The sequence below is a fragment of the Centroberyx affinis genome, unplaced genomic scaffold (genome assembly GCF_046629955.1).
Source record: "Centroberyx affinis isolate AG114_WGS23_722 - 3 ecotype Tasmania unplaced genomic scaffold, CSIRO-AGI_Caff_v1 ptg004786l_1, whole genome shotgun sequence".
Classification (NCBI taxonomy): domain Eukaryota; kingdom Metazoa; phylum Chordata; class Actinopteri; order Beryciformes; family Berycidae; genus Centroberyx; species Centroberyx affinis.
In genome coordinates this window covers 209,075-236,188 of record NW_027282324.1, presented here as the reverse complement: position 1 = coordinate 236,188, position 27,114 = coordinate 209,075, and the positions used below count along the sequence as shown (strand labels likewise).

At 46.7% G+C, this 27,114-nt stretch overlaps 1 protein-coding gene across 3 annotated transcripts in view; it reads right to left on the bottom strand.

Annotated features, from left to right (window-relative positions):
* The window catches only part of abtb2b (ankyrin repeat and BTB (POZ) domain containing 2b), a 48,988-nt gene extending 25,782 nt beyond the window's left edge, over window positions 1-23,206 (bottom strand). The window contains exons 1-3 of one of the 3 annotated variants that reach the window (XM_071545161.1): window positions 20,498-21,923; window positions 16,139-16,147; window positions 2,648-2,691 (exon numbers count right to left, since the gene is read on the bottom strand). In XM_071545161.1, the coding sequence (XP_071401262.1) occupies window positions 2,648-2,691; window positions 16,139-16,147; window positions 20,498-21,407 (963 nt within the window). In that variant the 5' untranslated portion in view covers window positions 21,408-21,923. Of the gene's footprint in view, window positions 1-2,647; window positions 2,692-16,138; window positions 16,148-20,497; window positions 21,924-23,186 lie in introns of those variants that run through there. The other 2 variants (XM_071545160.1, XM_071545159.1) reach the window with 2 other exon arrangements.
* Window positions 23,207-27,114: the final 3,908 nt, after the last annotated feature.

The window sequence follows — 27,114 nt, the reverse complement described above, 5'->3', positions numbered from 1 at the left end:
TCACATGCAGGGGTAAAACCTGGGGATTTCACGCATGAGCCTTTTGTGTTCATTTGACTACTATTATCCTGATTTCTAATTTAGGATATGGATGAGACAACCAGCATTGCTTAAAATGGTCTGAAGAAACCCTGAGGGGATCACACTCGTGCAAATATATTAGATGGTACTAACAATAGATCTTAAGTCATAAATTTGGTTTGCAATTACAACCCGCCACCCCACCCCCCAGCAAACACACACACACACACACACACACACATACTGACACACACAGAGGGAGAGAGAGGAATTAGGAGTGGTAGGACTTGGGAGGGCTGGCTTTGGTTTCCCACAGCCCTGAAAAATATCACCATAAGCTTCTCTACACAACTAGCCCTAATCCTAAACATGACTTCAGCTTTCTCAACCCCTTCTCCTCTCTCTTCCTTCACCCTCCCCTCTTTCTTTCTTCTTTCTCTCTCTCTCTCTCTCTCTCTCTCTCATCATGTTTTATATTTTACATTCCAGGCCAACTGCGGTGCCTGTGGCTTTCCAGTCTCATTCAACATTCCACGCTTCCATATGCGACGCCGCCTCACATTACATAGCATATAGTGGAGGGACAGTAGAGTGGCACCACTGGATGACATAGTTTTATAAGTTTCACTGGTGTATGGTACAGTACTGGGGCCTGGAAACACACTGTATAGAGGCTGGTTTTGTTTTTCCTTAATGACACAGGACTGCGGATATTACACACGCCACACACACACACCGCAAAAACACATGCACATAAACATGTAACCTCAAACCCGCCCATTCCACCCTCTCATAATCGAATCAACTTTTATTATTGGGATGATGTCACCGTCCAAAACACTGCCAAGAGGTGAAGTGTTTGAAAAATAAAAACATTGGAACAGCTCTGGGGGCAAAAAATAATGGTCACTATACTTGCGCTATTCTTCAGTTTAGAGAACGATTCTCATTAGTGTCATTTGTAAGAGTTGAACCCCCCCCGGCTCGTTCTGACCATAGTAAAAGAAAGGAGCTTATTGGGTGGAACAGATCAAGGGCTGGCTGTTTTATTCGCCTGTTTTGAAAAGAAACAGTTAACCTCCCTTTTAAGAACAAGCTGCCCTCTATTCAGCTCTACAACAAACAACACTATGGGCAGTGGGCAGGGCAAAGAAGCACAAAGTGTGTGTGTGTGTGTTTGTGTGTGTGTGTGTATGCGTGTGTATGTGTGTGCTAATTGCTCCCATTCAATCTGTGTGATCAGCTCATTTTCACTCAGCTGGAGTGTGCAGAGGCTGAACAGAGAGCCAGTCAGTTTGGACTGGCAGACAACACACTCATTGACCAAAGGCCTGAGCCTGAACTCCCGACTCTCACACACACACACACACACACACACACACACACACAGAAAGATTCCCCTTTCCACTTCCCCATCCACTGTCCACTACAGCTCTTGCAAAACACCTACATGTATGCGCTCTCTCCACCCTCATCCAGTCTCTTTACCACCCTTGACACACATTCATTCCTACTTCCTACGTTGCTCATTCCAGTTGGAGGTTCATATTCTAGTCAGCAGAGGGTAAATAGACCTGTGCAGTTTTCTATTAGAGGAAACTGCAGTAAAGAAAGAGGTTCATTGGCCAGCTGGCTGTTTGGATCTTTCACTCTGAGCCTCTCTCACTTCTCTTTGTGAGCCAGATTCCTGCAAACACTTGTAACGCGCTTATCTCCTCTTCCCTTTCTCTGAGTCTGTAACACCGAAGCCAAGGTTCACATTTAAGTGAAAAGGATGTAAGCAGACCTGTGGAGCCTTCTCATACAGCAAGCTCAAAAAGTTTCAACCTAGAACTTATAAGCACTGCAATTCATTCACCAGGAGCCTCTCTCAATTCATTCTGTCACACTGTTCTAACACCTTTCAGCTCTTCAGATCAGGTGGAGAGAGACTAAAATAACCCCATGAACAGACACTTTTGTGTGTGTGTGTGTGTGTGTGTGTGCGTGTGCGTGTGCGTGTGCGTGTGCGTGTGTGTGTGTGTGTGTGTGTGTGAGTGGCACTGTTCCATTATCGCCTAAACCCCTAGCCAAATAACTTCCATTAAAAAATACTGTGTGACTCACCATTGGCTTATTCAACTCTGTATGTCTCTCTACCTCTCTCTCTCTACCTCTCTCTCTCTCCCTCTATCTATCTCTATCTCTCTCTCCCTCTCTCTAAAACAAGAATACACATAGACTAGACATTAATCAACACTCTCTCAGACTGTCATGCTGTGATGCTCCCACCAGAGAGACAGACACAGACAGTCACCGGTACTTCATTTTCTCAAATCTCCAGGACACAAACTTGCAGCACCAAATCCTTCCCAACTTCCCAAGTTCAAGTACAAAGCTCTCTGTGGTTCTCACAGTCCAACAAGCGGTTTTGATAGAGGGAGTTAGGGCTTGACGTTTCAAAGAACTGCATCCAAATTCCCCCTAGTAAATCTAAAGCAGCTTTCTGCTGATTAACATTCCGAGTCGCGCTGGGTAGAGCGCAAAATTGTGACGCAGAGCGGAGTGAGTCAATTGGGAAAAAAAACAGGGGAGGGGGGATTACGATTAGGAGGAGGACTGGTGGTTCACTCACTCTTTCAATCACTCCTTCCCTCGTTTCTCCTTCTCTTTCCCTCTCTCTCTCCCAATCTAAATCTTTGGACTCTGGTTTCATAGTGGAGTGGAAAAGAAGACCAGAAAAGGCACAGGGGCTGAAACCACTTTCTGGGCAGCAACCAGTTGTTGTTCACTCACACAACTTAGTGTGTGTTTGTGTACGTCTGCGTGAGTGTCTGCGGTGTGTGTGATAAAAGGTGTGGCCTGGAATTACGAGAGCTACAGACATCAGCTGAGGCTGCTTAAGAGCATGCAGCACAGTCAGTTTGGTAAACAAGGAAGGCTATGTTTTCTTCAATAGCCCAAAACTGTACTTTTCAGAGCATCTTGTCATATTTACATTCTCTGTAATTCCAAGTCACACAAGCTGTGATAAGAAAGCGTAACCACCCTCAGACTCCATCTGTTCCGTTATAACCCACCATGTAAACAGAAACGAGGTAGAAAGGGGCGACAGAGAGAATGAGTAGGCACTATTTCCTGAGCTCCACAACTCAGCAGCCTTTCACAGCGGCGGACAGTGAGCGACACAGAGCTTTGTTAAAAAAAAGGCCCGCAGTTCTCTTTGTCTGCGGTGATGAGTGGGGCTGGCCCGTTTACAGCTGTCTGACTCGACCGCTGCCCGCTCCATTGTCGACAACAGCCACATAATCATCACTGCGAAAGACAGAGGAGAGGTGAGGGGGGACGTATCGGTTATAACGTCGAGCCGCCGGAGCAGGCACAGCGCCCCATGCAATTAGCCGTCAGTCAGGAAATCAATGCCACTGACGGGACAAGTGTCAGAGAAACAGACTGGCGATAAATCAGTGGGCCACCCAACCTCAGACACACAGGAGTCTGACCACACACATATCAACACAGGAAATAATGGTACGCGCCGGGCATTGTGGCGTCCGTGGATGCGCAAATCATGCGGCCATGTGTCAGTCTTGGAGATGACAGCCCTAAATATTCAGTGTGTGTGTGTGGCCGGGGTGTGTTAGGTAACTGCAGGGCGTGGTTGGGGTGTCCAAGTCTTTATCTGACAGCAGTAAACTACCTCTAACCAGGCCAGTCCCCCACATTCAGCTGACTATATGACCCATCTGACACCGGAGGGGTTTACAGCTCACCCCTGACCTTCACACACACCCCTTACACACCCCTCACACACACACTGAACACAGAGGGAGTGTCCACTCCTCAAAAGGAGCCTGCTAAAAAGGACCATCCTCTTATGCAGTTATGTCACCTCTTGACCCCCACCCTTCACGCCCACAAAGCAACCCATACACACACACACACACACACGCACACGCACACACACAGCCAGAGTCACACACCCACACCACCCATGCCACCCGCCTTCATGTCCCACAGCTACACAAGTGCCCATGTGGTGGTCAGCACTACAGGACACACTAAAGTGAAACAAAGCCTCATTGTGTCCCTCTCATCGACACACACATAGACACATACAGTACACAGACACACACACACACACACGCTCTCACTATGGGATGTCCGGCCGAGGCTTTGAGAGCCATCTGTGTTGTTTTTCTGGACTCACTCTGATAAAATGTGGATAAAATTATCACCCATCCCTCTTTCCTCTTCCTATGGAAAATATGATTGCGTGAGTGTCTCTGTGATTTGATTGCACGTGATTGCACGGTGAGAGAGAGAGGGAGCAAAAGAGAAAAAAAAGGAAGAATGAATGAATGAACAAAACAAAGAATGAGAAACGGAAGAATAAATAAAACAGAGAATTAACAAGTGAAAGAACAAGAGAGAAGAGGAAGAGTGCCAATCTGTGCATGTACAGTAGGTATGTGTGTATTTCTCGGTACAATCCTTGGCCCAGCGCCGCCTCAGGATATGAATGAGAAGAGAACCCTCACCAGTCTCTAATTGCTCCTGTCCGGCAGAGACATTGATTGCTGAGTGTGTGCTAACCCCCAACATGCACCCATTGCCTCAGTGTGTATTGACATCCTTCCGTCTACCTCTTATGTAAATCCATTATCAGTTTCAAAGTTCTGCCCTTCAGATGCGGTCAGAAGAAAGCTAGAGACCATTCTGTAATACATGTGACATTGTTATTGCACATACAGGTAGCCATCGTCTCAAGTCATCTACAGACTGAAAAGGGCACCTGTGTTTCTCTTCACTGTTCTTGTCCATCAAACACAAAGCTAACAGTAGCGACCCCAATGCAAACATGTACAACAACTCACATGCCCACCATGATGAGTGTGTGCTTCTCTTTCTCTGCAGGGGGCACCTGCTCACACATTCCACAGCCCAAGCATGGCAGCAACACAAATAAAGAGGGTGGGAGTGTGTGTGTGTGTGTGTGTGTGTGTGTGTGTGTGTGTGTGTGTGTACAGAGGGTGGTGTTTGTTTCGTGTGTGTTCCCAGCTGTTGCCTCTGCAGGTGCTACTGGGGGGGCTTGACTCATTGTGTGTGTCATCGTAATACTTTGTAAGGTCGCCAGATAGATTTCATCTCCACAATCTGTGTTTATGCGACTGTGCAAGCATGTGTGTGTGTGTGCATGTGTGCGTGTGTGTGTGTGTGTGTGTCTGTGTGAATGTGTTTTACAGGTCATAAGAGGCTACTGTTCCTGGGTCTCTGCGGACCACCCACTGAAACCCGCTCCTCTAAGCAGCAGATGGAAAAAGGAAGACAAGGATCAGAGAGAAGATATCACCTCAAGAGAGACTGTTGCCTCTTCCAATCTCTCCTTCCTTCCATCCCTTCATATTTCCCCTAACTGTAAAACCAGAGCACTTTAACAAACAGAGCACTTTGAGAAGCGCAAACGATGCCAGAGCCAAAGGCCATTTGCCTTTTAACTGCTTCGGAAGCTGGGCAATTCTCACGAGTGATCGTGTACATGTGTGTGTTTGTGTTTGTGTGTGTGTGTGTGTGTGTGTGTGTATGCATCAGTGTGTGTGTGCATCAGTGTGTGTGTGTTAATGCATTTCTTCCTGAGTATGGGTGAAGACCAGGTCAATCCACTTCAACTGACGTTCCCACAACGCTTCCCAAAGCCACAATGGCTAAATAATAGCTGACAGACTTTTTGCCTTTTCAAACACACACACACACACACACACACACACACACACATACACATTCACATACACATACACATACACACACACACACACACACACACACACACACACACAGACTCTCACCCTGGCACACAGATATGGATTTTACACTGGCCACATTGTATATAACCAACTACGCCCTTTGCAGAAATGAATCAAACCTAGGTTGGCAGGAAAACCCCAATAAATCATTAAGAACGACACAGCTCAATCCCTCAAATATCCACACACTTCTTGAGCGAGCCTCAGTGGAGATCCTGCAGGAGTAACCCTGTCAGTGCCGGACGCTGATTGATTACGTAATACAGTAAGTTACAACGCTAACAAAGTAGGGGAATGGAAGAACGTGGAAAAGTTTCCAGATTGTTCTATGGTGAACCCACTCACACTTGCAGTATGTGCTGAGTGTGGGGCTCTAACCACTGCGGGTATTGTTAGTAAATCATGACTAGTGAGAGGTGCTAGCCACATCCTGACCACACACACACACACACACACACACTAACACACACACACCCCTCTACCCCTTCCCGGAGAGACCGGACTACCCAGCAGAGACACTTTAAAACAGGGGTGTGTGTGGGGGTGTAAGTGTTTTAGAGAATGTGTGTGTGACAGACTGTGGAGAGAGGACGTTGGGCTATTCTTACACACACACACACACATGCAGCTCCTGTGCAAACAGCAGACTGTGAGTGACAAATCTGTTTTCATTCTCCTTTTCCCACTGTAGGGCCTGTCTGGGTGTTGTTAGCACAGCTATGATGGCTGTGCATATGTGCCGGCCCTGCCGATCAGTATTAACTATCCCCTCCCTCATTCGTCCCACATCTTGACAGTTTTCCACCTTTTTGTGCTTGATTCTTCACCTCTTTCCTCTTCTTTTTTTATTCTTGCTCCATCTTTTAGCTCCTATACTTCCTGCCCCATTCCAAGATAAACACCAGCCCCTGCTTCGCCCTCTCGGGAAACCCCATGACCACGAAAGGCGAGACAGACAGAAGGAGAGGCTCATGGGATATTTCATTCAACTGCTTGCCAAGTGTTCAGGGTTGGGGTTTGGACTACCCAGAACACACACACACACACACACACACACACACATTGTTTGAACTACCCAGGCACAACTCCCATACTCCTATTTCAGTCCGTGAAGTCTCACATGGGCCTGCAAAAACTGCAGGGTGATAATTAGTTACGTTTTACCTTCTGCCACTTGAGACAAACAGGAAGAGAAAACAGCCAAGAAATAATGAAGAGGGCAGGGAGCTGGGGAGAACTTGTGTACAGAAACAAGCCTGGGTGACGAACGCTGATGGTATTTCAAGAGGGAGATGGAGGAGAAGAAGAGGAAGATCTCTTTCGTCTCCTGTCGAAAGACTGAGCGAGCCCAGCGGCCATCCTCCCGACCATTTGATACCCAGAGATTACTGCGCTTATTTAAAATCAAGCTTTAGCCTCCCTGTGTGTGTGTGTGTGTGTGTGTGGATATAATGATGCCTTCCCCATGCAGTCGTTGTCTCGGAGCTGCCGTCTGCAGGTTCCCAGGAGTTTCTAACAGCAGATCTGTGCGGTTAGTCTCTGGTCGACCCCGGGCCAGAGGAGACCTGGCAGAGCGCAGAGAGAAAGACAACCGCTCACATGGCCAAAAGGGAGGAGGAAAAGGGGGCGGAGGCGAGAGGGAGTGAGAGAGAGGTGGAAGAGGAGAGGAGACGTGGGGGGGGGGAAAGCGGAGAGATCCTCTGATTTGATTTTCAGACTGCGGTGACACACAAAACCGACACGCAGACACGCACGCACGACAAAGATAGAGAAAAACAGAGGGACACAGAGAGAGAAACAGTCGGAGGGAGACTCGCGGACAGAAATACACGAGCCAAGGCACGAATAGCACTTGACCTCATTGTGCTAGCCAGCGAAGTGCTGACCTCACCACTCTCTAACTACCAACACCAGTCGGTCAGAGGGTAATTATGGCCTTTCAGCGCGGAGGAGCACTCGAGCCAAGAGCCATCAGGCAGGTTCATCTCTCGCTCTCTCTCTCTTTCCCTCTCTGTCCTCATCATCGTCACTTTCCTCCCTGCCTCTCCTCTTTTTCCTCTCCTCGCTCCCTCTATCCCCTTTCCCTCTAATTTGCTCCCTCTCTGTATCTCTCAACAGTTAGCCAGGCAGATGCATTAGAGCTATTCTCCACACCTATGAGAGTCTTAATCCCTGCGTGTTCGACCCGGCAAGGCCATTAATAACACTTCTCTCCGCTCCTCTACCGGTGAAGCTGTTAACCTAACAGAGCAGCGGTCCACACCCTGTAAAAGTCCTGATTGATTCTAGTAAAACTGGTATGAAACGGGAGTACAGCCTCGATCGGTACCCTATCTGGATTGCATGCTGGCCTTTTTGCTACCTTCCATCTGGTGTTACACATTGCACACACTGACCCATGCATAGGGAAATACACACACATACAAAAACATCTGTCTTTCACTCACTCACTGACACACACACACACACACACGCACGCATACAGTACATTTTGTTATTGGCTCCCTCGTGCTCCCCGCTGCAGGAGCCGATGATGGCATTTCAAGACTTGCGTGCGGAACAGAGGCAGCGGCGAAAGAGGGATAGCGGAACGGGGGAGAGAAGGAGGGAGGCGGGGGAGGAGAGAGAGAGAGAGAGATGGAGCTCTTGGGAGGTTTCCGTGGGGTCAGGACAAGAAGAGGGCCTCCGCAAAGTTTGTCTGCACCAGCATGAGGCCGCGTATGATGGTTATCCACCTGGACATGATGGATGTGAGGGATCTCGCTTCCTCAATATCTCTCTTCCTCTATCCCTCTCTCTTTCTCTCACTCACACAACGGATAATCAACAAAGGCCCTAATGAGGTTAACAAGCGCCAGTTGTCACACCTGCATCCAGGGATAAGATAGTGTAAATTCCTTTCCATCTCTGTCTGTCTCTGTTTGCTACCTATCAGTCTGTCTCTATCTCAAGGATGAGTGATTTTTTATTTCTTTTGTGTGTGTGTGTGTGTGTGTATGTACGTGCCATTCTGTGTGTGTGTGCCTGTGTTATCTTTGTCTATTTCAGACAGTGAAAGAGAGTGAGGGTGTTATCAGAGACGCAGAGACAAACCAAGACATGCCCCCCCCCCGGTGTTTTGACATGCGTGCGTTCACCTCCGTCGACCCTCCACACGTCCTCCTTTGTTCTCCTGAGAGCCGATCGCCCCGTGCTTTGGATCCTGTGTGCAGGACTCGTGTCAAAACAAAGTCTTTCGGGCCCACAGGCATGAGCAATTAAAACAACTCTGTGAAAATGTGTGTGTGCTGCCACCTCGATGAGTAGAAGTTGGGTGCAGTCCATAGTTTGGCTGAGGGTGTCACAGTATTTATGACTTGCTAGAGGCTAACTCCCCGCCCCTCCCCCGCCTAAAACTCCTGAAACATATCTACCACGCCCCCCTTACAGACAACCACACACACACAACCGCACACCTTCTCACCCCCTGATCAGACTGCTGAAAGGCCCCTTCTGTAGGGCCCTACACCGGTAGAGGGCTTTCCTGCCAAAAGCGGACCATTAATGGAGCCGGGACAAAGCGTAGACTTGTTGGTGCGTTAGCTTAATGGCAGAAAGGTATGGCGACCTCTGCAGCTCCACCGCTTCCTCCTTGTTGACCTCTGTTGGAGTGAATGTTTGGCTGGGACTTACATTATATATTTAACTACTGTCAGGCCGCCTTTGAGGCTGCCTTTACAACACCATTTAACAGAAGCACCATAAGGCCAGGCGCGCTGACACATAGACACACGCATGTACAGTACGCGCACTGTATGGAGCGTTACCTAACCTGAAACACGTGGAAAATTATGAGAGCGCTTGTTCAATAAGGCCGAAATTAGTCACACGTGTGTCTGCAGGCCGTGCGGGTGGAATAAATGTCCAAAGCCAACATGTTTAATAATCCCATTGGACTTAAATAGGGTTGAACTGAATCAGGCTTGATGAGCTGATGAACATGTTGGCATAGCGGCTGTTTTCAGAGGCTGTGCTCTCCTCCTTGAGGTGGAGAAGAGGGGAAAGCATTGAGGAGTGTTCTGTGCCGCGCTTAAGCCTTGCTATGTTTAACTGCTGTCTGACCGACTTCCTCTGCAGTCTACACTTCTGTGAGCAGACACACATACACACACACACACACACACGCACACACACACACACACACACACATAACTCTTTAACAGCACCAAGTCACTCAAGTTACTTACATACTCCAACTCATATTCACACATTATGCACCAACTGACACCCGGCACGCTGCAAAATAAATCAAGGAAAAGAGTTATTAGGAACAAAATCATGTGTGCCCATCCTCAGAATAGTAGTATCATCTCCACAAGGATCCTCATTTAGCCCTTTGACCCAAGTCAAACCACAGAAAATTCCATTTCTCTGAACACACCCGTACAATGACACCCTTTCATCGGCCTGAGATTCCAGCACATACCATCCTATTCTCTCCTCTCTCTTCTCCCTCCACTGTCCCTCTAACGCTCAATAGCCAGATTATCTCAATGCTGGAGAGGAAAGTTGGCCACCAGCACTGGCACTGAGTCCATTATGGCCAGACCACAGCACTGTCTTTGACCCTGCAGTGACACACAGATGGCCCGCACAACATAGAGAGAGAGAGAGAGAGAGAGAGAGAGAGAGAGAGAGAGAGAGAGAGAGAGACAGAGAGAGAGAGAGACTGATAGAGACGCACGGCAGATGTGAGACACGCACTCCACCAACTCACAAAGACAAAAACATTCAAATGCAAAGTAGAACACACATTTGCATGCACATGGACCCACACACACATAGCTATATACAGATGCACCCCATATGAGTGGCAACATACCCACAGACACACACAAACACACACACACACACACACAAAGTGTCAAGTCAGGACCGGTTTGTCCTTATCACCCAAGCCGTAAGTGTGGGCAGTCAAGCAGTACATGTCATCCCCACCCTACACACACAGCCATAGACACAAACACAAACATACACCTCAGCATTTCCAAAGGAGACGCACACACACACACAGTGATTATGTGTAATGGGGAGTCTCTCATGTCTGCAGCGGAAATACAGGCGGGCCTGATGATGGCTGTGTCAGCTAAGTAGTCCCTTAACCTCTTTAATGTTTATACACACCTAAACTCTTTACACACATCGCAGTATGCGGTAGGGATTCTTAACATCACGGCAAATGGTTAAATGCATTTCGTCACTAACTTTCCACAATAATATACATCTCCTTTTGGTTACCTATAGGGTCTGAGCTGTTTATTTTGGTTCCAGGAAGGAGCGCACATGTGGTGGATGTGCTGTGCAGATCCCATCGACAGCAAGAGACGAATGGCTCCGGCCGAGGGTGTCCCGTCCTGACAGAGTCTGTTTGCCTGTGCCCACATGTGCTGCCCATATGGCCCCGCTCGAAATGTGCTTCTCCCCTCCACTAACCACGAGGGAATTCCAGGAAGCCTTACTGTACATGGTTTGCTCTAAATATGTTGTGCGCTGGGCTGCGGTTCCCGTAATCACCATGTGTCTATCTATCTGACCTTGACCCAACAGGTGATGTTTTGTACAAGGATGCAGATGGAAAAAGCAGAGTTTCAGAAAATAGAAAAGAAATGTAAGCGATGTGTTGCAGGGAATAGTGGGATATAGTAGCAAGAGAGGATAAGGTGCAGTTAATAGGGAAAAAGGATGAGTGCACAGACAAAGTGGTAAGAGCCATTCATAGGAATCGATGTGGGTTGAGAACAACCTCGAACCACAAAGGGTAGACAGATAAAATGAAGAGACTTAAGAGGAAGTCGGAGGAGACTGGCGCGGCATTACGGAGGCTGGGAAACAGATGACCAGGTTTGATAAGAGCATAACAGGAGAAATACTCTCAAACCGCAGTAACTTTAAATGACTGCAACCCACAGCGGCCTGGCTATCAGCAGGAACTTCGGGGAGGGGCGAGGTGTCGTGTGATGTGGGCGAAGAGATTCAAACAAGCCTCTGAGCCTCTGTGTTTACATGTTGTTACTGACAGAGCTGCAGGCTCGGCGCACAAACAAACACATTCCACTGTCTGACGGAGAGAGACCAGACAGCAGGGAGAGCAGCGGGTGGTGAGAGAGAGAGAGGAAGAGGGAGAGAGAGAGAGAGAGAGAGGGAGAAAACAAGTACTAAATCCCCTACTGATAAAGGCAATGAGAAGCAATGTAACCACAGCATCTATTCTTGTCACTGGAAGGTCGCTGGTTCGAATCCCCGGACCGGCTGGGAATATCTGGCTTGGGAAAATGAATGAGTAACATTCCGCCTTGCCTCATTAACTACTGTCGATGTGCCCTTGAGCAAGGCACTGAACCCCCAACTGCTCCAGTGGAGTTACTCAGTAGCCAACAGTAGAGGAATGTGATTGCACTGCCAGCATCTACCAGGTGTGAATGTGAAGCAGGGCGTTGCTGGAAAAGAGCAAGCGTGCTCCGTCGACTTTCCCTGGATAAATAACGGTTAAAATAAACAACCAAGTAAATAATTCTTGGCTGTATACTCTGTGTATTTGAGATGCTATGGACTATTTAGCATATATCACTGACAGTAAACGGTCAGACTTAGATCCACATCTCCACTCCTGCTCATAATTTCACCCCAAAGAGAGAGCTGCATCTCCCTGGGAGAAACAGCACTAGACCCCCCAGGGCACCACTCATCACCCTGTGACTGGATGCCTGTGTTAACTGTCACTCACTTCCACCCTCAGCGAACCACACTGACAGGAAGGCCAACACACATATACACACTCGTGCACACACACACACACACACGCACACACACACACACACACACACACACACACACACACACACACACACACAGATCACAATCCCTTTCAAAGGCTCAGATACCATCAGTGTCAGAGCAGAGAGAGAGAGAGTAGATGGGAGAGATAGCACTACATCAAAGCAGAAGAATGCAGAAGCAATGTCAAAGGCTGTGGTGGCCTACTTATGACTGAAGGGCAACACACACACACACACACACACAGGCGCGCACATGCACACACCTCAATTAACCTGACATCATGGGCACCCTGCCTATTGGCAAACTAACCGACAATCTTGTCATAAAAGCTGCTGTTACTTTTCCATCCTTCTTCTTGTTCTCTTCCACTCCCTCCATCTTACCCTCTCTCTCTATCCATCTCCTTCTTTTGGAAAATTGGCTGGCTGTTCGGCCTGATGGAGGAACTGCTTCCAAGCATCATGCAAGCCATAAACTATTGCTCACCCTGTAGGAGATTTACTGTGAGAAAACTCCCAGGCTGGTCCTGGTTTCACACTGTAAGAACTGGTAGGTGAAATTAGTATAGTGGTTAGTAAGTTAGACCTCCTGTTATATATAGATGTCTTTTACTTTAAAGACTTTAGACTCTAAAGCCAAACTAGGAAGCCATCAATAGTAATGGAATAGGAGTGGAATGACTTCACAGAGGGTCTTTGTCCACTGACACGATGTTTGCTTACCCCACCCTCTGTCCACTAAAACAAGCATCTCTCTTTCTCTGTCTCTCTCTCTCTCTTTCGCTCTGTGTGTGTGTGTGTGTGTGTGTGTGTGTGTGTGAGTGTGCGTGTTTGTTTGGGTCTTAGTGTGACATTGTAACAGTTACCGGTGTGCAGTGGCGTGGCAGAGGTGCTGCTTTTCTTACCCATGAGGCTTCTGACTATGCTTTGCCATTTTTTTCTGCCTGTTTGTCTTGTATGTGAACTAAATCATTTGCCAAACCGGCAAATACAGAACTGGCAGGTCATGCAAAATACCTGCATCTTCATTTTTTATATTCTAGATTATGGCAAACTGATGTGAACATAAATTATTTGTGTAAAAGTGTGTGTCTGTTTCTGTACATGCTTGTGTGTGTGTGTGTGTGTGTGTGCCTGTATGTATGAATGAGAAAGAGAAAGGTGGATAAAGGAAGAGGGAGACGTGTGTACAACAGTGAGTCTACAGATGAGTGTGTTTGCTTTTCCAGTGTAGTATGTGAGCTTTGCCATTCAGCCTCCACACACTGCTGCTCTGACTCCGCTGGACAAAGAGGTCACTGACAGCATCACAAAAAGCTCCCTCTTTCTGCCCGTTTACAAAAACAACAGTTTAGACTTGAAAGGAGAGAGAAAAACATCACTTTCCTCAGCGTGGCTGAAGAACATCCAACAGAAGCGCTGTCCTATTTTTTTTTCGGTGCCGGCTGATGGGAGAGATCACAACCCTTCCTTTGAGCTGGCACACATAACATGCACACACTTCAACACACACACACACACACACACACACGCACGCACGCACGCACGCACGCACGCACGCACGCACGCACGCACGCACGCACGCACGCACGCACGCACGCACACACACACACACATACACACAACACTTTCCTCAGCTGCAGTGATTTGGCTCTGGCCAACCTGGCTACAGAGATCCCAATCAGTGAGAGGATATGTGGGATTGCAACTCCATCTCTCCCTCTACCGCTCTATCTCTCTATCGCTCCATCCAGCCAAGTCGGTATGACTCCAACAGATTTCACCAGAGAGCACAGCAAGGGGTTATTATATCCAATCCCTGGTCAGACAAATCTGTTTCCACTTAAATTGCACACTCCCTGATCCCCTCTCTCCTCACTTCCCCCCCATTTGCCCATCTGATCTGTGTGTGCGTAATTAAATATTACAACCATGCCGCCCACAAAATGGTTGAGTATCGACTACAGTAACTGGCTTCAGCTTTACTGGAGCACACATGCAGAGAAATTGATGCATGCCAGCTAATGCCTATTAGCAATTAGAACTGTGATGGTTGGCATTGATCTTTCAGGGGGTAAGGAGTAGTTTAGTAGGGTTTTATGGTTTGACATAGATTCAAAGCTGTCTACAAAGTTTACTTTATGTGAGATCTGCGAACTGAACAGCAAGGTGGAACTGAGCTTCACTGCCACATAATCAACCAGATCAAAAGACTGAATGAAGTACTGTATATTTATTTTTCTTTGTGAACTATATTCCTGTAACACTTAATCAAGCCATCTCTCTGAGTTTAATAAGTGAGTGAGAGTGTGAGAGGAGGGTGGTGTGGCTGTGAGATGGATAGGCTTTCTAGCAGAAATGATACATACATACAAATTTTCATACAGTGACTGACTCCACCTGGTTTGTGTCAAGGATGGACACAACAAAGGACATTTTGGTACTCTTGCCACCCCTGATATATATAAAGGTCATGCAGACCTTTGTGTTTTTCTTTTCTTCTCTAGCAGCACGTCAGTCCTTGAGAGAAAAGAAACATCAGCTGCAGGAGTAACTGAATGTTATGCAAAGAAAGGCCTTGATATCTCTCCATCCTCTCACCCCAGTGCCCCCCCCCCACCCCTCACTCCATCTGGGCAGTGAAGATAGATCGCCTTTTCTCCTGCACTCTGTCACAAGACTGTGTCACACTTTAAACCAAGGGTTGTGTCATTATTGGCCCTCTTCCCGTCCTGCCTCTGACTTCCTGTCTGTCTTGTGTTGCTATGGCTACTGGTTAACTGGGCAGAGGGAGGACAAAGAAGGCTCTCGTAACCAGCGGTAACCAAGGCCACGATGGTCCAAAGAGGCGCATGATTGGCGCTGATTGGCCTGTACTTCCAGTCCATCATCCTCAACCCATCCTCATCCTCAAGATGGCTCCTCAACCCCAACCCTAGGGTTAAAGCTGGTGCTCTTTACCATCTCTCCTGCCAGCTAACAGCCCTATAGGGAAGCAATTTGTTGTGGGCTTCGGGGGAAAAAGTTTAACAGAAATGCCAACTCTTTCTCTAAGTGACTAATCCTCAGCTCTGCATACTCTTCTACTAAAAAAGACCCGCCCTACACCAGGACCCCTCACCTTTAACTCCTGACCTTTGACCTTTGACACCTAACACTCAGACTTCCACATAATTATTACTCCAACACAGGTGCATGTGGCAGCGCTGTCTCTAAGCCAGACTCCACACTGGGATGATGAGATGCACAGAGCCTTAGTTCCTTTCAGCAAAACCATTGCTACCATCCAGGAAAATGCACTAAGCTGCCAGGTCCAAGATTCCAGCCATCTTCCAGCCTTCCAGTCTTCCTGCTTCCCCCATTAGCTACCTGGCCTGCAGCTCCGGCCCCAACCTGCCCTCTGCAGCACTGATCCCCTTGTTAAGAGCCAGGACACTCTGGTAATGTGCTCAATGCTCCGTACCAGTCTGTGCTCTCCTTTTCATTCTCTTGACAGAATAAAGGCTTCGGCCACCGCACTCAAAGAATCTGATTACAAAGACGAAATGAAGATGCAAAGGCACGGATGCTTTCAAGGTCGCTGTAGCTATTTCTGTATCATTCTGGGTCTCTCTCCATCTGTGTCCGTTGGCCTCTCTCCCTCGAGTCTCTGTCCTCTCCACCTTTCTCTACTTCCTTCGTGTCTGTCCCTTTACTGTAAACAGTGTTAGGAATGACTCATGCTGCTGTAATGTAATGGGAGGAGCATGGCTTAAGATGAAACTAATGACTGGGAAGTATCAAAGGAGAGAGGGGAGTAAGTAATACAGGGCCACTAACTAGTTCAGGAGTTTATTTGTCTCTGATTATTATTTACTTCACCCAACTAAGTGACCTGACTGAAGAGGGGGGGGGGGGGGGGTTGGGTAATGAATGAACAAGGGGAAGTTCCTGAACTTGTGTAATTGGTTTTGTAATGATCAAAAACAACACTGCTGGTTTCATATCTCCAAAAGGATTAGTCATGCTTTTCCAAGAATAGTCTATACACACACACACACACACACACACACACACAAGTACGTTTAAGCACCCACAGATGAGCACATTCAAATACATGTGCACACCAGCACTCTGATGGGTCAGTGTTTTCACAGCTGGGAACAGACAAGAAGCCAGTATAAACAGTGACATGGACCATCAGTGTGTGTGTGTGTGTGTGTGTGTGTGTGTGTGTGCTCTTGTCTACCTAGTGCAGTCTATGAGCACCCCCCCCCCCCCGCCCCATTCCCCCCAAATGAATGAAAATGTTTGTCAGAATAAAAAAACACAATAGCCTTGTGTTGTGCATGCACCAACACTTTCACACTCTCTCTCTCTCTCTCTCTCTCGCTCACTCTCTCTCTCTCTCACACACACACACACACACACACACACACATATACACTTTGCGGTGTGTTATGAAGGATTAACCCTTATTATCCACTAAAGCTATATGACTTACAGTCTTAACTCTATACACACTGACCTGCTGGCACGACTCACAAGGTTAACCTAAATTCATCCACAGAATTATTGAGGCCAAATGCTGCTGAACAAATCTGCAGCGTGTCTACCATGCACGCATCAAACAAGGACAAACTTAAGTCTCTTCCACCATCATATTTATGTGCTGATATGTTTTCCAAAACTGTATTTGATCCTGCTCCAGGTTTGTGGAGCAGGGAGTGTATTTTCAGAGTGCTGGTTTTCCCATCTGTGTGACCACAGTGCTGGGCCGCGCTCCCTGCCTCTTTCTGCCCACTGTTCCCACGCCTTTTTCTGGGCTAAATACATATTTAGGGAAATACTAAGCAGCAAATCATATGCTGTGTTCACTCAGTGCACCCCGAACCCATTAGTCAGAACCCTTTTACTACCTTTATAAACAGGAACTGAAGCTGAAGTGACTTTTTTTTTTTTTAGTATGTGACCAAATCAAAGCTTATTTGTCGAGGTAAGATTTGCTGAGCATGAATGCTCTTTTTCAGTGCATGCTGCAGCTTCACATTCATACAGTTATACACATTCAAGCTTTGGAGAGGCTCTGTAAACCATAGTCTTCCACTGTTGGCCACTGCAAAGCTCGATTGAAGCTGTTGAGAGTTAACTGGACCAGTGACCCTCCAGCCACAAGCCTGCTTCTCTAACCATGAGGCTGCCGCAACTTACTTGGGAAGCAAATACTGAGCCAATACCAAATCAGAAGATTGACAGATCATTGTAAAAACGCTATTCTGCCAGCTGGACCAGAGCTTAACAGACATCTGCAGGCCAGTCAAAAAAATCAATAAATATACAAGCCATTTCCACTGTCCATTAGTAAAGCTACTACTCTCTGCACTTTGAAATGCCCCGCAGTACTATCAATACAAATTATACCAGGAAGAGCTAACTCATGCTATTTCTTTGTGACGAGAAATGAATGACAAATGGATTGCGTTGTACAGCCGCACTGTGTATGGCTGTGTAGCCATTTGAACACATGGAAAGCAGACTCAGAGGACTAAATAGGTTTCAGTGTGTGTGTGTGTGTGTGTGTGTGTGTGTGTGCGTACGTGTGTACTATGTGTGTTTGTGCTTGTAAGAGTGCGTGCATGAGTAATGAATAGGATCCTGGCACATCACCACCGAGTTCCTCTAATGCACTCCCTGTAGACCAGAAGAAATAAACAGATAAAGATGAAGTGGACTTGAACAAAATGGCAAAGAAAAGACAGAGAGCCAAGAGAGAGAGAGAGTGGGAGAGAGAGAGAGAGGGAGAGAGGGAGGGAGAGGGAGTTTTCAGAATTGTTATTGGAGCCGTAGAAGTCATTTCTGCCTTAAAGAGATCCAGATGTGGGCCTGCCCCTGAGAAAGAGAGGGAGAGAGAGCGAGAGAGAGAGAGAGAGAGACAGAGAGACAGAGAGAAACGAGAAAGGGAGGCGTATATATCAGAATGTGCCCTTTCGGCTGATCAGTATGCTACACTCTCGTCCTAAGAGTTTGGGAACGGAAAGTGGATCGTTGCTTTTGTGAATACTGATGGTTGGTGGTGACTGTGGGGAAAGAGGAGGAACTTCAGCAACAAAGTGTGTGTGGAGGGGGTGGGGGGGGGTGCTGAGAGCGGGGGTTAGGGTGTGGGGTGTCAGGTGGTAAGGTGGTAGAGGGGTGTGTGGCTTGCCCAGGCCCAGTCGTGGGCCTATAAAAAGCTGGGGTGGTCAGAATAATGGTCTGTTGTTATTACACACACTGGTCTTTCTCAAACCAATGACTGCACTCACCAAAATAGGCCAGTCAAAACCCGACCAACAGACATCTGGTTAAATACACCAGGTCCGGACAAAAGCTGTTCTTTTACTCTATTTTTGCTAGGAGGTATTTAAAACTTAAGCACACGGCCAGGTAACAGACTGGCCAATGCATTGCACTTGACTATTTTGAATACTTGCTGATGTGATGAACATTGATCAAACCAGTGACAGCAACACGTAGAATATATGTGCACACACATATGTGCGTGTGTGCATGTATGTGTGTGTTTAGTGCCAATTGATCTCAAACCTTTAAAAAGTTGGCAGTGTGACAGCATTGATCTCCCTCATCTTCTTCACATGATTGCCATCATTGTACAGAAAGATGCTCCTGCATGATAACACCGTAACTTGGATCAATAATGAGCCCTCTAATTGGAGCCATGCATTAATGGCTGTGTCCAGTTATTCTCTCTCTCTCTCTCTCTGTCTCTCGTGTGTATGTACATGGATGTTGGCGCTCGTGTGCCCAGTTTTGCATGTGTGTGTGCGCTTCCCAGCATTTGTTTTCTTTCCCCCTGCGTTGGACTAAGCTGCACAATCACACAACAAAAGGCTATTGTGCTGCGGCAAAAAGCTCTGCTCCGGGGAGCTGGTAGTGGGCCACAAACAAAGGCTGGCTACATTGTCCCAACACAAGCCCATGCATCAACTCAACACTGGTCTGCCAATACAACACTGGACAGAGAGCAATGAGTCTACTAGGGTTTGACAAAGAAGAGGGATGAGAAAGAGAGTTGATTGAGGGGGGATGTGAGGATGGAGGAAACCAATGGATAGAGGAGAGCAGGATGCGAAAGGAGAAAGGAAGAGAAAGCAGAGAGAGAGAGAGATACATGAAGATGGTGGTGGGAGGGTGAAGGGGATTTGTGTATACAGCAGGAGAGAAGGAGTGGGGAAGAGGATAAGTGAGAGAGGGATGAGGAATTGGAAGAAGGGGAGGATTTAGTCAAAGGAGTGCAGCCAGCACAGCAGGAGGATGAGAGGAGGTGAAGTCAACGTAAACAGAGAGCTGTGTCAACAGACAAGGCTCCTGCCTGGGCTCTTCTGACTGGGTCGTAAAGGCTCACTGCACCCAAATCACAACCCTGGTTTAGCACCCACAGTAAAGGCATAACAACTGACTGACATGTGAGGACTAAAGTAGTAGTCAAAATCAAATGTTGCTGTCCAACTCTAATTCCAGTGGTCATTTTTCCTCTTAGGACCTTGGTCAGAGGGAAAATGATTTCTTTGTTCAGGTCAGATGCCTCTGCACTGTTATTTTCCCATTCTGACAAGTCCAATTAGCAGTGGATCCATCAAAACGCTCACACACAAAGAGCTGCCATTGTATCCAGCTGCAGGTCTGCTAGGCCACATTTCACCTTTTCCACACACGTGGGTTGTGAGGGAGTGGAAAGTGGTGACCAGAGAGCTTGTGACAGAGGAGAGCAGAAAAAGTTTGGGGTGAATTTTGCCTTCCATCACCACACACACAAACATGCACAAGCTGGCATGTACATCAACCCCCCCACACACACACACAACAAGGCTATACATTATGTAGATCTCAGTGCAAAGGGACTGGGGGCATCATATTTACCATTGGCGTTCTTCCCGCAGATCAGGTGCTCGTAGTGCTGCAGGACCCCCCACAGCTCCGCGTCATTGTTCACCACCCCCTCCAGGGCCTCTGCGGTCACGGGAGCGCAGGCTGACCCCGTATCCGGCCCTAGATGACCCCTCTCGGCCATCAGCACCCGGGCTCCTATCTCCTCCACCAGAGCCTCCATGCACGCGGTCAGGCAGATGGCCGCGTACTCGTGGATGCGCACGGAGATGCGGGTGTCCACCATCCAGCGGAAGAAACGTCCCACGGAGAAGGAGAGGCCGCAGCGGGCGGACTTGCCCTTCCTCAGGAGCTCCCCGGCGCTCATGCTGTACATGGAGATCGCCTTGACCGTCGCAGAGACGCAGTGGTCGGCCAGGGACCAGCTGAGCACCAGCCTCATGGCGCTCTGCACCTCGAAGCGCGTACAGCGGCAGTGCATGACGCTCAGCCGCTGGGCTTCTCTAGAGATGCGGATCAGGGCCCTGCGGAGCAGAGCGGACAGGCGCCTCACAGCCTCCGGGGAGAACACAGGTGAAGGTCCCCCTTTTACGTGCCCACTCCCGGCCACTTTACGCAGGATCTTGGCCACCTCCTCCTCGGTCCAGGGGAACTCTTCCAGTTCTGGTAAGCGGGGGCACTTGGAGAAGATGTCCTCGGGGTCTTCAGGCAGGACAGTGTTGACCGTGTCCCAGCTGTTGTTCCTACTGTTCATGGAGCCGGAGTAGTACCACCAGTTGCCCCGGTGAGGGGCCGTCATGAAGGCCTGCGAATTAGACTTGGAGGAGGACAGGCTGAGGGACTTGCAGGAGTCTCCCGCCCCGTAGCCCGAGTCCAGCGTCAGGTCCTCCAGGGTTTTCATGTGGACATTGCTCATGCCAGCCATTATGCGAAACGACTTTTACACGGGTTCTTTATAAGTGCGGTAAACCTAGTCAGCGGTTTACCTGGAAGTCAGTCAAGCAACAGTCGAAACTCCCCGCAGAGCTGGTTGAACTGGTTACGCAGCGCAGCACTTGTCAGACATGCTGCTCATTTCAGTTCAGTGCAGGACAGCGGAACGGCAAAACTGAACGCACTTCAAATAAATTAAAATTCATATGTAATTTCTTAATCTAATCCACCCTGTCTCCTCGTTTATAAACTTGATACACAGCAAAATGAGACTCAAGTCAGCTAATGCGCACCCGTCTCTCACCTTTCCACCAGGCAGGGATTTAAACTTTCCTCCAGATCCACTCTCCTTGCGAATAAGACGAAATGTTTCCCCGCTCTCTGAAGAAAGTCAGGCCCCAAGTTCATTGACAAAAACAACTCCCATATATCCGCTCAACGAACTGAAACGGGCTCGTTTTTGTTTGATAGCCGTGGAAAAGTCCGAGTTTAAGTCATCGCTCTCATGTCCGTCCGCCTCGTCAGGAACAGCCTGCTGGAGAGACTGCTACAGATGTGCGAGAGGAGGGACTGCCGCTGAATGACAACAGTGGAGCGGCTCACACACCAATCAGGACACGGTAGACTCTTACAGGAACCAATCAGAGCAAGCTCCAAATGTTTCCGAAGTTTGGGAAACTAAGTAAACTTTATTTTACCTCAAACGAGCATCAGACAAATCCCCTTAACGTGTTTGACCTACATATCTATTTGTTTTTTACGCATGAATTACACACATTTACACATATTTTCACAAGGCCATGCGGATGAGAGGGGACACTATCCTTATTAGCTTTCATGTCACATCAATAGCTTTACACTGCAGATACTCATCTTCAATTGTTTCACTTACACTCTTTATGTGTTTATTATTCTTCCAAAAGGTAAAGATAACGTTATATAAATGCATAACGTTATAGAAAATTAGATTAGACATAATAATGTCTAAATCTAATCACTACCAGACATAATTCACTAATTAATCTATAACAGAATAAATCCTTGAGTGTTTCTCATTAGTTTGTCATTATATTAATGGGTCTGGGGAAATTCGTCTGGCTAAGCAGTTAGCTGGAACCTCCATGCACCAAGCACACTTCAGTTATCTCCCCCTGCAGACTCTGGGGGGGTTGGCTTGATGCCCAAACATTAGCTGATCTCTCACCCGCAGCCTGTAACAGAAATTGAATCTGCAAAGCCCTTGGTAAAAGTGCAGGGGGTAGCAAAGTGTTTGCTTTGATTTGATAAGGCTGAGGACTTTCATTGAAAGTGCATTTTAAAAGCTTGTTAAAGATTACAAGGAAAACAGAGGTGTTTTAATGGCTAAAATAATTAATAACTACATACAGTGCTTCATTTTTTTCTGTGTTAAACCAATATTAGCTAGGTGTTCTTGCTTGTATATTCACAAGTCTACGTCCTTTTCCACCAGTTTGTGATCATACAGTACCCGCTCAGTGATGGTAATACCAAAAAAGTGGAAAGTCCTGCTTTCAAAACAGAGTTTGACAAAATGTTGGATCATTGTGGGCAGAGTTTGTTGTTTCAGGTAAGTTACTCAAACATATCTGAGGCAAAATAAAGCAAACATGTTGAAGAGACCTGTGCTGACCTGCTTCTCATCACTCTGCACTCACACAGACAGGTAGGGTGTGTCCCCACTGGGACAGAGTCCAACACCATTACATAACGGGCTTAGGGCAGCACACTCACTCTCACTGCAACATTACACTTCGACATACTGGTATACATACTGGTAATAACTGCAGCATACTGTGAGCGTCACTGATCAGACAAACACACTTTTGCTTGTACATATACAGACATGGGGTTGAGCAGGACTTATTATGTATTCATCCATATAGGGCTTTAAAGTGGTAGGACAGACTACCCCGCAGCCCCGCACCCCCGTCCACACACACACACTCATACGTCACACTGTTTGAGTCACAGTTTAGAGAACTGTGTAGGGAGTCAGTGTTCCAGTTAAGTTTACCTCCCCATAGTTTGGTCTGTTAGTCAAAGCCCAGCTAGTCTGATGAGATCAGAGGGGGTGCAGGGCGTAGGAGAGATCACAGGAGGTTAGCGCTTGCCTCATCCAGACCTCATGTAGCTGTGGTGTGGACAGCACTTACCTCATGGCCTCTCTGTGTGCGTGCTCAGGGCAAATACACTCCAACATCAAGCCAGCCCACTACCAAGAGTAGAATGACATGGGGGGGGATCAACAACTTAACTCTGCAAGTGATTAAAAAGTGGTACAAAAACATATCATCTCTGCTGGAGTTCAAAATGTTGCCGTTCCCTAATGTTTCCTTTTCTCTCTGCATTGGTCATACGAATAAAAAAAATACTAATAATGTGACGTTACATCAGTTTAAATTATTAATTATCTATTATTATGATTATCTATAACTGCATGGAAAAGATTGCAGCCCCAGAGAGTGTTTGTATTAAGAGAGCAATGGTTGCAGCAACATTATGATATTCAAACCATTAGATCATACTTACTGTGGCTTTGTATGTGTCACTAGTGATAAAAACGCCCGAGGCCTGGGAAACCCTTGGCAAAATGCCCTCTGGGGATTCAATTTGAAAACTCTCTTAAGAATCCACTCAAGAGTATATTATATTTAAAAATCAGTCCAGTAGGACTGTTAAAGTTGACAGTTCAATGGGATTTTGGAGCCCTGTAAGCTTCAAATAGTCCCATTCAAATTTTTTAGGTTGTATGGTAAACTTAATGGATTTGTTGCAGTAGAGAAAGCCATTTGTGAGAACAGAGGAGCCTGATGCAGAGTGCTGCTGGAATAGAGCAGATAGCATGCCTCATCATATCGCCTAAGTGACTATAATCATACTGAGCCGTTAATGTCTGTCTGATTAAGAACAGTTGCATCGTTTGCATAAATTCAGTGATCTGAGTCACTGTGGGAGTACATGGGTGTGTGTCTGTGTCTGTGTGTGTGTGTAGGAGGTGAATATTTCAATTTGGCAATTTGTTATCAGCTGTCTGCCCACTGGTAACGTTTCTCTTCTCCCAAATTGAATAAAATCCCCTACTCCAAGTGTATGAGACTATCCAACTAGGCTACTTCACCTTCAGGTCTCAGGCCGTGCAACTACCTGTATGTCTATGTGGGTGGAGCGCCCCCATGTGGTCAAAAGGGGAACATCACATTTTATTTACATTCTATATGTTGGACAAAAAAATAAAAATAAAAATAATAAAACATCCAAAGAATGATCTGGACGTAAGCATAAAATTTTATTTGCAAAAAAACAAACCAATGAAAATAAAAGTACAATACATTCTTAAAACCTTTTTCTCTACAAAACAATTTCACAGAAATTACCTTGGAATGTATATTCCTGTTTTTCATTTTTATGTTTTTATATATATATTCTTATATTTAATGTGTTTCTTTTTTTCTTTTCTTTTTACTTTAAATAAGTCCCAGTCAACGTTAAATGAAGTACAAGTATAGACCTTTTCCTGTAGAGGCAAAGAAAGGGTCTTGGAGGGCATTTTAACAATCATATAGTCAATACTAGATCATTAGCTCTCATCCATATATGTCCAGCCTGGAGCCCTCCGGCCATTCCCTGTCAATATAAGTACCATGTTGCATAAACAGAGGCATTAGGAGCCCGGCCTCCAGCCAAACTAATGGGAGCAGGTGGGGTCCTGCTGGACTGCAGCAGCTGCCAGTGGATCTCCATCACACCTTCTGCTCCCTCTCTCCTCTCATTCTTCTCATGTCTCCCCTTGTCTCTATCTCACCCTTGGGCCACACTGGCTTACACTGACCACTCAAAATTATTAAAAGTTACTGAGGCCAGGACGAGGATGAGCTGGTCAACTCCGACTCCACCCGCACTGCTCCTTCTTGCTTCTGAGAGCAACGCAACAAACAGACAAACATGTCTGTAATCCATTAAAGAGAATCATTTTCTTTTTTTATAAACAGTGTATCTGAATGTACAGTGACATTACAACCTGCTGATTAATAATCTCATATTTCTGTCTGTCCCTGTCCTCTCCTGTCGTCAGTATAGCTTAAAAACTGCCTGCAGCCAAACCCTGATAAAGGCACACATTTGTGAAATAGCCATGCCTTCCCATATCGCATCTCATACATAAAACTCTACTCACTTCTATTAGAGCTTTATGCAAGCTTAAAAGAAGAGCCGCGATGCTCTCAATAGCTCAGCTTCCTCTGTCTTGGTATTCTTATGTTAGAGATAAAGTATTTAATCCCCCCAAATCCAATATTTGAAAAGCAATACGCAGCTCAGCAAATGCTTAAAACAATGGTGACAATGTTAAATAAAATATGAGAAAGCTGTCCTAGTCCACCGCTCCCCTCCTGTTACAGTTTTAAGAATGTTCCAGTTGGGTATGAGGTTGGAGATCTGGAGGGAATGGAGGACTCTGTCAGTAGAATTAGAGGGTGTAAACTGGTTACCAATTCAGTGTTTCACAACGGAAAATAGCACCCCAGTGTTAGTGCATTTATGTATCCATATTCAGTAATGGCAACCGAGAACCCCGTTTAAATAGCTGTAACTCTGGACAGCAGAATAACCTGCGCTTGATGAAATAAAATCCATCAAGTCGTAAACAATAGCTAGCCTGAACATGGGTGTGAACTGAACACATACAACTCCTATTACAAAACAGCAGCGAGGCTATCTATAATGTTTCAACAGATACAAATACACAAATTTGCATGACAATGAGAAGAGACTGAGACACATATGGAGGCAGAGATGAGATACAGATAAAAAGAAAAAAACAGAGAGGGAGAGGGAGAGAGAGAGAGAGAGAGAGAGAGAGAGAAAGATGAAGTATCTGTGTGTTTGCAAAAGGGCTTATCTGATTCAAAAGCTTTGCGCTGACATTGTTGAGCCAATGCTGTGTCTTTCTGTCGTTCCTAATATGCAACAGCCCACAACAGCAGATGTCAGCAGAACTTCAGCACCTCAGTCATAATAGTTAATATGATATCCAACAAGGTAGTAGTTGATCTAGTTAGAAACACTTTACCAAGGACAGAACTCCTCTACTCAGCCTACTCCACCATGTCTGAATCTATCTGAATAACATGTGACACATTCTATTAGGCTCCCATGTAAGGACGTGTTAGAAAAAAAAAAGATTCTTAGGTTGTCTTCACGTCTCCTTGTTAGAAAAAGGTGCTTCCTTCTGTCATTACAAACACACACACACACACACAAACACACATATATACACACACATTCACACTCACACACACACACACACACACACACACACACACACACACACACACAAAACAGCTGCTTTCCAGTCTGTCTGAAAACATTGCACCAAAAAGGACAGAGAGAGGGAGAGAGAAAATAACTCTCTCTTTGCTCTCTGTACAGTAGTTCAGTCAGTGAGGCAAAGTGATGACTCGGGTCTTTCTGCGTAAACGGCAGACACCAAAGTTCAGATTTGGACTCCATTTCCTCATACAGACAAGCATACAAGAGGGGCCAATGGCGGAACAGAGGCGTCCCTGAAAGGTGCCTGTTTCAAAAAGGCAGAGTCAGGCAGTGAGCGAGCTCCCACAGGTCTCTCTCACACACAGTGGATCTGCAGGTAGGGTTAGGGTTCCTCCCACCAGCAGGGTGCG